At 43.3% G+C, this 10,387-nt stretch overlaps 1 protein-coding gene across 1 annotated transcript; it reads right to left on the bottom strand.

Moving 5' to 3' along the window:
* Positions 1-267: 267 nt before the first annotated feature.
* On the bottom strand, positions 268-8,071 carry shhb (sonic hedgehog signaling molecule b). Its single transcript, XM_053652031.1, has 3 exons — positions 7,763-8,071; positions 4,576-4,837; positions 268-2,741 (listed from the first exon to the last, which is right to left on the bottom strand). Exons 1-3 carry the CDS (start codon positions 8,069-8,071, stop codon positions 2,056-2,058), a joined length of 1,257 nt encoding a protein of 418 aa, XP_053508006.1. The 3' UTR covers positions 268-2,055.
* Between the last annotated feature and the right edge of the window lie 2,316 nt (positions 8,072-10,387).

Genomic DNA, 10,387 nt, shown 5'->3' with positions numbered 1-10,387 from the left:
ATTCTAATTAATGCAAAGCCTGTCAATAATAATAATAATTTTAAAGCTTTGACTGTACTAAAGCTAGCTAATGTTACACCAAGAGATAAATATACATAGCTAGCTACCTAGATATTCCATACTGTATGGTATTAAACAGATCAGATCTTGTAGCTAATCATTAACATTTCCTACAGAATCTTGCTAGTTATCTAGCTGAGATTTGACTGTAGTTTGAATGGGGACGTTGAGGGTGGAATCTGGGGTTAGTAACAGCGTGGTAACACCACCGGACCATGTCACGCGGTAGTTCATATTGTGTTGAGTTTGTTTAGCAGCTCGTCAGCAGTTTGCTGGAGAAGAAGAAGAGGAGCACAGCCGAAACACTTTGCCCAGGAGCTATTTTATGTGGTACAAGCCCCGCCCCTTTTGTGTAGTGGTGCATGGTGGAACAGGTAAGTGCAAAATATATATATATATATCTGCGCTGCATATATTTAATAAATTCAGTGCATCATCTGGTCATTTAGGGGTTTTTTCGTTTTTGTTTTTTTTACTGCGCTCCTCAGTTACTAACCTAAAAACTAGATCCATTTAATTCATTCCGAAACATCAGACACCGCGTCCTCATTAGCATAGTTTATTTTTACATCTTTGTACACATGAAATGAAAAAAGAAAATCAGTTACTGGTGTAAATATGCAATTAAAAATAAAAGAATTACACACTTTATCTTTAAATACAGCGAACACTTTTTTTATATATATATATATATATATATCTCTCACTATTTCAAATAACGAAATGTGATTCTGTAAATAGTTTAGATCCGTCACAAAAATCTAATATACAAATCTGTGTAGAAAAATATAATTTATGAGCGTCGTGTCTTTTTACTATCCGGTAAAATAGAGCAGTCAGTCAGCGTTCGGAGCGATTTAACGCCTCCTCAATCTCGCGTCATCGTTACGCTTCCGAATGATCCAAAAACAAATAAATTATTTAACGAAACACGTTTTCGGGATTCTCGAGTCACTAAAGAAGTGATCCAAAGAGAAAAATTCAATCAACACTAATTATTTGGACGCGTTTCCTCACGTGTCCTTAATTTTGCTTCGGTCTGTTAGGCTAATTTCGCTAACAAGTAATGGACGTTTATGCGTACCGATTAAATAAACACTAATACACACCGGTGATTCATGTAAAAAAAAAAAAAAACACACAAAAAACCCCCCACAGTTTGAGATAAATGCGTGGTGGTGATTGAGTCTGCAGTTTGATTGATTCTAACTGGTGTTCATAAGCGTCCATTAGCCTTGTTAGCATGTGTAACATTATCTTGTAATTGACTACATGTGAGGTAAATGTGAAAAATTGTGATTTATTTTCCCTCCAAAACCATTTCTTTTAGTTAATGCCACGGAGTAGAACATTTCAGTCCATAACGCTAATGCTAACGCTAATGCTAACACTGAATAAAGCCACAGTCACACTAGAAGTTTGAGGAACAGGCATGGCATGGAGAAGGTCTCCATTTTGGAGCAGTTTAGCCGTGACTCAGCATTTAAAAATTCAAGAACGAGAATTTAGGTTTTGCTAACTTCAGTCCGGTGAATCCGGTTCGGCTAATTTCGTCGTACGTAAAAACACAAAACGTTGTACGTTGATAGTTTGTTGGGAATCTGTGCTGTTTGTCCATCTGCTGTAGCTGGCTGCTAGCAAGTCGCCTGATTCGTTACGAATAAAAAAATGAAAAACTGAAATCGGGGGAAATTTATATAAAATATGATGACTGATTAAAATTAACACATCCTATCTGTTCGCGCTGAAAATATGAAGGACCGCCCCTTCAGACATAAACGCAGCCTGTTCTGCTTCTGCAAATTTGAAAGCCAGAGAACTTTATTAACAAAAATCTGTGACAGGATTTGACAAGCTAGCACGACCGGGCCTTAAAAGTGAAACAGCCGCCGATTTATCCCAAGCACACCATGCTAACTTGTGTCTATTAGGTTTCATTCATAGTTAGGAGCGTTTGCATATTGGACTAAAACGTTCCTGTAAGTCGTACGAGTCTCAGCTCGAGCTTGAAATCCCGAGCGGGTGGAAAGAGTCTCGGTCCAGCAACCATGTTCCGACGTGCAGCAGCATCTTGGGATACCAGTGAATCCCGTCCTGCTGCGAAGTAAGGTTTGAATCCGGTACGATCCAGCGCCACCACGAGGTCGCCGTGAGCGTGTGACTCAGGCGGAGCGGAGCAAAAGCCCAGTGTGCCCAGCGGTGCTCCTCTACGGCGGCGTAGCATGAAGCTAGCATGCCGTCCACCACGATGGTCCCGTGTGCAGTGAGCGGTGCGTACGAGCCCCTGTCCTCCACCGAATAAACACGCTCTACACGTGCACTCCTCAGGCGTCCCCGCCCTTCCCACACAAACACCTCCTGTCCTGGTTTCACACTGCTCGCAAACTTCGCCGCCATCCCCGAGGCAGCCGAGTCATCCCGGACGAAGACCAGGTGCGCCGCCGTGAGCCTCGGCGTCACGTTAGGCTCCGACGTCTCAAGTACGACGAACGTCCGGTGCGTGTTCACGTCTCGGTCCAGGAAGGCGATGAAGTCGCTGTACACGACGTTTCCCAGCTCATCTGCTGCGAGAACTTTATCCCCTTCCTTCAGATCCTCCACCTGCTTCGTGCTTCCGTCCGAGAGGTAAACCAGCGCGGATCCAGGAAAGCAGCCGCCGGATTTAGCAGCGACGGAATTTTCTGGTGCGAAAGAAAAAGAAATGAAATGAACAAGTTCAAGCGTGAGATGCTGCTGTTGTGCGCAAAGTTTCAACTGGTTTACTGTTTCAAATCTTTCCAACGTAAATAACGTAGTGTAGATGACAGTAATGTGCGGTTTGAAAAGGAGACGTTTATGGTATGGAAGGAGTCTCCAGTGTTAGATTTCAGACTATAACTATAATGGATAAAAACTATGACAAACGGCCACGGTTTCAATCCAGAATTATTCAAAATGGCCACCGTGTCTGTGTGGTAGATTTATAAACAGATTTTTGAAACGGACTCGACATGTTTTATTACGAGCAGACAGATGCTGATTTGGTAATGTGGCGGCGGCGTCCGGCGGCGTCCTGCGGCGCTTGGTGACCCGGGTCAGGTGTGTTACAGCAGCACAATGCACAGTTGTGATGTAAATGCGTGTGCTGTTAAACGCAGTCGCTGCTGACAGAGCGCTAATTGAAAAGCAGGAGGCGTATTGTCATTCTAATCGAGTCTGCAGGCTTCTCCGGCACCATCCCAGCTCGTTTATTTAGGTGTTTATGTTTCAGAAGTCTTGTGTGACTGTTTGCTCAGGTGCGCACACACACACACACACACACACACACACACACACACACACACACACACTGAGTGCAATACACAGCTCAGAGCAAACACGCCTCACGCCAGGCATTTGTATTGTAATCGCCTAGCAGATGTGTGTTGATTGACACACACCAGAAATCTGTGCCTTAATCCCCGATTCTTCCTCTGAATGCGCGAGCAGGAATGAAGCCAATCGCTCAAGCTGCCAAGCGAACAGTGAGGAATAAACACCACCAAAAAAACCCCAAAAAACGTTTTCGTTCCCACAAAAACGCTGTAAAAAGTCTTAAATCTGCTTTCCTTAAATTTCCGCGTCATACAGAATACTGTTCACCATCACTTTCCTTTTTTCTTTCCTTTCCATTTTTTTATGATGTTTAAATTTCATTTTTTTTCTTTCTATTGCTTTTCTTTCCTCCCCCCAACCCCCCTTCATATCGGCTTTAAAACCGTTCAAAAGCTTCATATATTCCTAACAGAATCCTTCTCGTCCTCTGGAGAGTGGACAGGTGGAGACGTTTTTTTTTTTTTTTTAATTATTATTTATTAAATAAATAAATAAATAAATGAACACATTATTTAATTGAAAATAAAAAAGGAATGGTGCTACCAGACACCCCTGCCTCCCCAAGTGCACGCAGTCGGACTAAGACGAGTCTGATGTCTGATGTTTTGTCTCGGGAGTAATGGCTGTCTTGTTTTAGCTAATTTTTGAAATTGTGAAAATTCTGAAAAACCGAATGAAAAACCTGGAGGTGTTTATGTTTGGCTGAGGTGGAAAAGTTACTCCGCCTTTAAAGGCGATGGGTTTGAACGCTTGAACGAAAACGTTCTTCAGATTTGTGCGTTAAACCGGGTGCAGGTCTTCGGTGATGTGGTTTAGGAGACATATACATAAACCTCAGCTAGACTTCACTGCGCAGCTGATCGTTATGAGGGCGGCCATCTTGGGTGATATTGTACTAACATTTTCGAACACAATTTTGATTATTTTAGGTTTTATTTTCTTAACAACGCGGTACGATTATAGATTTTGAGTGTGATGGACTTTTCTATCTTCAAGCTCGAATTTACGCTAAGTTTTTATTATTGTTCTGAAAATTCTAATACGAAGGGCGTGAAAGTGGGAGGTGAGGAAACGACAGCGCCCCCTGCAGGCACAGCTAATTAAATTACGATGGTCATGCAATTAATTGTGGTCAAATCATGAGTTTGAGTTCTCGCTCACCTGCTTTGACGGAGCAGTGTATGTGTGCTTTGGATTCGTAATAAACCCAGTCGAATCCGGCCTCCACGGCGAGTCTCGACAGCATCCCGTACTTGCTCTTGTCTCTGTCTGAGGTCGTGATGTCCACCGCTCGGCCCTCGTAGTGTAAAGACTCTTCGAAATGGTTGCCGTCTTCGTCCCATGCCTCGGTCACGCGCAGCTTCACCCCGGGCCACTGGTTCATCACCGAGATGGCCAGCGAGTTCAGTTTGTCTTTACATCGCTGTGAGAGACAGAGACGGAGACGGCGTGTCAACTCGGGCTGCTGTGATTACACCCTGAGCAGAAGGTTATTGATCCGCTCTCGTCTGAGCTCACAATCAGTCGTTTCAGCTTGATTAATGCGGTATGAAAAGAGAGCCGGTTAAAAACAGCACTGGTGAAGTACCCACTAAAAGTCTTAGTAAAATTAGGAGCTGTTCTGCAGCTAATTAGCGACGGGAGTTCACCGTCCGGCCCACGGTCTCCGACATGTCCTGTTTTAAATAGAAACCTGTAAGTAGTTGTATAGTAATTACACCCTGACCCCAGGGTTTTATGGGGGTAAAGTGTGCCGTTGGTTGTGTGCCACATATGGAGCGTCTGATCAATAACTGAGTGGAAGTTAAATGGAGCTGAAAAAAAAATCCAATCTTGATTTAAGCTAAATCTCAAAATGGCAGCCAACTGGATCTTTTCCACACCGCATGACTGTAAAAACGATCAATTAATACCTAATATGTATGGATTACGGCGCAGGAACACAAACGCCTCTCTTCTGGACACTTCCTGGAGCAGAAACACACTGAATTTTATACCCTCTAAAGTGCACTTGTGTAAGGGTATAAGCGTACAAACGTCTGCTTGAGGCAGTGTTCAATACCTCGAGACGTTCACTAATAAATCAGATGGGAAACAAAATTGCAAAGGGTTCATCGTCGGACCGATCAAGTACACATATCACATGACAGAGTGGAAACGTACACTACGAAGTGCACTCGTCTAAGGGCAATATCCCAAATGCCTCCCTGTTGGACGACACCACACTGGACAGAGTGTAGAAACCAGCGTGTCGTCAAGTGCACTTAAAACACACAGATCGCTACACATCCCCTATATCAGCTAAATCAGGATCGGGAATTGGAAAGTGGCTCACTACTGAACTAGATCATATGAACAGTAATAACCCTTATTTTATACCCTATGTAGTGCACTAGTTATAGTGGGTGACATTCCAAATAGCAGCCTGTTTGAGCTGCAGTACACTTCTATAGAGGGCAGGAGGTCAAATCTCCATCGGCTTCCCATACAGCCCATAACATGCAAATTTTAAACTGTACTTCACAGACCATGTGACCTTCAGTGCCCTATGAGGCGCACTCCGAATGGCTCAAAACTACAGCTGAGATTTATTATTACTAAAATTACTCTATTATATGGTAATAAACTCTATTATTACCAAAATCATAATGTATACCCCAGGAAGTCGGAGTGTAACACGATTTCTCTATCTGTATTTGATCAGTGCTCCGGATACCGGTCCGAGCCGGATTTCAGAGTGGTTTTGTGTTTTTATCGCAAAATCGTGAAATCCCGGAGGGACTGACGTATGCAAAGCTGAAATGGGCGTGGCCTAAACTGGGCCTTTCTTTCTTTCTTTCTTTCTTTTCTTTTCTCGTGTTGTATAAATTCTGCATTTCCTCAGAATCCCGCACAGAGCTGTTCTTTTCGTCTGCAGTATTTTCTGAGGAATTTATTTGGTTCGGTTTCCCAAAATATAAAACTCAGTATCCGAATTTAAAGCTCCGTGACCCCGACCAGGCAGATACTGAGGATGAATGAACGGACTTTCTGTCCTGCGAGCTTCATATCTGGCTGCTGATATTATAATCTTACTATTGTCTCATTATTGCTGTACGAATGTACGACTGGTCCATAATTCATCAGAAACATTTCCTGTGTTTATTTAAGCCTTTGTTTTGGCGAGGTTTGTGTTGAGCTCGGTGATAAACGGAACACACACACACACACTCTCAGTGTCGTGAGCCATGCTTTACGGAAACTCTGCAGTGTAAGCACAATCACTTCTTCAGAAGAAGAGAGGAATTCGTCACTCCTGATGCAAACTCCGTTACGCAATAACCTTTAACTGTGCTGTGTCTCAAGCGCAGGTTGTTCTGATGGATGTGTCCTCGTTACCTGAACACACCTGAATGTGGACATTTTAATGATAATAATAATAATTGTGTCTATCTGAAACCGCCGCAGGGGTTCTATAACATGGGCATAAAATACCGTGCGTTTAATATCTTCTTACAGACGTGTGTTCTGAGGATTGCAGCTCAGGTCCATTTCTCACCAAGTAATTAACTATTCATTTTTATTATTATATTATCCATCATGTTTATTAATTTAGTGGAGCCATTAGAGATTTTTTTTCATTCCTGAACTTTCCACAAACAAACAAACTGCATGCAGTGCCACTGTGCTTCGTGTAGATCTGAGATGTTTAGACCGAACTTCCAGCAAATTCTTCCTCCTTTTTCTTTTTAGTTCAAATTAAAGCAGGGTGAAAGTTGACGTTGTTTGAGGTTTGGATTATTGATTGATTGATTGATCTACCTCCTGCCTTTCTAACACCCAAGGTCAGTTTACAAAGTATATAAAACAAAGTAACATCAACAAACAAACAAACAAACAAACAAACAAATGCACACATACATAAATAAATGAGTAGAAGAACTTTTTTTGTTTGTTTGTTTGAAAGAAGTGTTTGTGGTAGCGAATTCCACAGTTAGGAAAATGTTGATCAAAACAAATATGTAATAAATAAAAAGTATTAAATGTTTTAAAAATATGACATATAGGAAACACACGTATAACTGGTAGTTTTATTTATTCATTTTAAACTCATTCAGTTAAACACTACATCATCATCATCATCATCTTCATCATCATCATCATCATTCTTTGGGCTGTACATCACAGTACGCACTTTAAAAAAAAAACAAAAAAACAAAAACATTTTATTTAGAATGATTATTATTTCTGGATCCTCCAGAGTCGGCACGTGCGACTTTCCATCCCGGACCCCAAAAAAGGCACTTTATAAAATCCAAACTAAATAATACAGAAACCCCCAACCTCCCCCCACCAAGCCCCCCCGTACCTGGGTCATGAGTCGGTCTGCGTTGGTGTTCTCCTCGTCCTTGAAGATGATGTCGGGGTTGTAGTTGGGTGTGAGCTCCTTGAAGCGCTCCGAGTTGCGCGTAATTTTGCCCTCGTACTTTCCGCTCGCGCCCAGCGTCTTCTCCGCCACGTTGGGGATGAACTGCTTGTAGGCGAGCGGAGTCAGCCTCTTCGGGTACCTGCGCTTGCCGTAGCCCCGGCCCGGACCGCAGGCGCGCGCGCAACCGGCCAGAAGCACGCACACGGACGAGACGAGCGCCAGCTTCCGGAGCAGCAGCGTCAGGTCCATGTCTGCCTCCTGTGCGTGTGTGAGCTTCAGATCATTCACCGATGCCACGACACCTGCACTGCTGCCTCCAGCTTCTCTTTCTTTCTTTTCTTTTTTTAGTCACGCCTGCTCTCCGGTGTGTGTGTATGCGCGCGTGTCCGTGTCCGTATCCCCGCGTGCGCCCTCACAGAGCAGAGCAGGTGCAGGAAGAGGCTCTCGCTCTCACCGGCTCTGTGCGCTGGAGTGTGTTGGGGATGCTGGAGGAGAGGGAGTGTGTGTGTGTGTGTGTGTGTGTGTGTGTGTGTGTGTGTGAGAGCGCAGTGAGAGCTCATTGGCTGAAAACACTCCACACACTCCGACCTGTAACTCTACTGTAATAGTGTGAGATCATCACAGAGGTGCAGGTGAGTCACATCCACACTGCTCAGATCCTCAAATCCTCTTTACCCTCAGAGTCTCAGGGGGAAAACAAACAAACAAACAAACAAACAAACAAACAAACCGAGTATCGGGTCACATTACGCCCAGCCCAGTGTCCAGCGGGTCAGACCAGAACCATCAGTCACATCAACACCTCCTCCTACTGTACACCTGCTCAACTGAACACGTCTCACCTTCTAAACACATGAACAGAGCTGTGCATAAGTATTCACCCCCATCAACTTTTCTACATTTTCCAGTCCTCCAGCCTGAAAATGATTCTACACAAAGCCGTCGTAAAGAACCGGGAGGTTTTTACTTTACAGAAGTTACATGTTACATGTTATCCCCGCCCCCTTTTCCAACGGAGCGACGGTTACAGCATCAAATCCTTATAGCTCTGTTATGAAGAATGACATCATCAGCACATTTTGTCAGAGTGTAAGGTCATGAGTTTATTTTTTTAATCTTTGAAATCATTTAAATATGATTTTAATTAAGATAGTAGATGATTTGTGCGGATGCTGTAGGCCGAACACGTGATGAGATCGGTACACGGATATCTTTTGTCCCTGTAGATTACCTGATTTCACGTGGCTCTAGTGATTAGTTTTAGAGAAAAGTGTTAAAGTACATGCACTTTCACAGGTAATATGCACAGCAAAGGTATGAAAGGTGAGCGCTTGAGGGAGGACTACCGCGCAGGGTGAGGATCATCTCACACTGTGAGCTCACAGCCAGGCAGCACTATGGAGCTGGACACGTGTTAGACTGCCTCAACTCGATGTGTATCCGTCCGTACAGGATTTTGTGGAGTTTTTTTGTGTGATTGCTGCGGCTTTTGAAAACATTTGTGATGCAGCGTGTGTGCGTTTTTTTGCAGAAAGCTACTCGAGTCGGCGGAATCGCGATCACTCGGAACAGTCCTGCGCTCTTTCGCAGTGATGTTTAACGAGATAAACGAGATATTTTCGCTGTACTCATGTTCGACGCACGTGAATCGAAGATGGCTTTTGGCTGAATGCGCGTCGTGATGATGTCACACGACACGTCTCGGCCCAAATCTGCTAAATAATCGGCGCTAAATCTGAAAAATCGCTCTGAATATTGCGGAGTTTCCTTGATGTTGCGTTAACGATGTTTGCGATCGCAAAATGATGGAATCCTGGAAGGACTGAATTAAGATCAGTCTGTATACATGTAAATATTAACGTGCACTACTGTTGCCATCACTCCAGAGACGCACGCTGCTCAAAAGTAAGTGCCCCCTCTCCACAGGCTCACACCGAATTCTCTTCCTTTCACATAGTTTAAAGATTCAGTGCTATTTTTGTTTTCTGCTTAGAAAATGTTCTGTTTCTGTTTAAAGGTTACACGTAAGGAATCATAATGATCTGAAGCACTATTAAAAATCTGGCATAAATAATGTGGCTGAAATAACATGGAAATAATAATAAAAAAAAAAAATCCAGGTCGATACTGAACTCGGATCAGTTTGGCTTTTATCAATAACATTTTACCAAAAAGGTGATTGGTTGTTTTGACTGAGGGGCGGGGCTTGCTGAGATGTCGAGTGTTACTCTAGTCGGTGTAAAAACGCTACTCAAGTGGTCTGAAATCCAGTATGAATTAACTCAAAATGCTTTTTCAGATAAACAGCCAAATCAAGCAAACTCACACAAACTAGTTAACGTCATCGATTTCTCATCGTTTATAAAGCAAACACAGGAAATGTCTCCGCACCATGCTTACACCACACCGAGTGGTAATCTGAGGTTTTGTTTGGGAAATGTTTAGATCTAACGGTGTCATCAGATAGCCAGGGCTCAGAAGTGTACGTGTACGGCTGAATCAGAAAAAATCCCCTGCGAAAACTAGTCTAGGATCAGTTCTCTACTATCTGTATAACTGCGTTCA

This window comes from Ictalurus furcatus, chromosome 20 (genome assembly GCF_023375685.1).
Source record: "Ictalurus furcatus strain D&B chromosome 20, Billie_1.0, whole genome shotgun sequence".
Lineage (NCBI taxonomy): Eukaryota > Metazoa > Chordata > Actinopteri > Siluriformes > Ictaluridae > Ictalurus > Ictalurus furcatus.
Note: the sequence above shows the minus strand (reverse complement) of the source record. Positions and strands in the feature narration are given on the sequence as shown.

Coding starts and splice junctions, on each gene's coding strand:
- shhb (XM_053652031.1), bottom strand. CDS start 8,071: ATGGACCTGACGCTGCTGCTCCGGAAGCTGGCGCTCGTCTCGTCCGTG. Junction 4,838..7,762: donor CAGACCGACTCATGACCCAG/GTACGGGGGGGC, acceptor TGTCTCTCACAG/CGATGTAAAGACAAACTGAA. Junction 2,742..4,575: donor ACACTGCTCCGTCAAAGCAG/GTGAGCGAGAAC, acceptor CTTTCGCACCAG/AAAATTCCGTCGCTGCTAAA.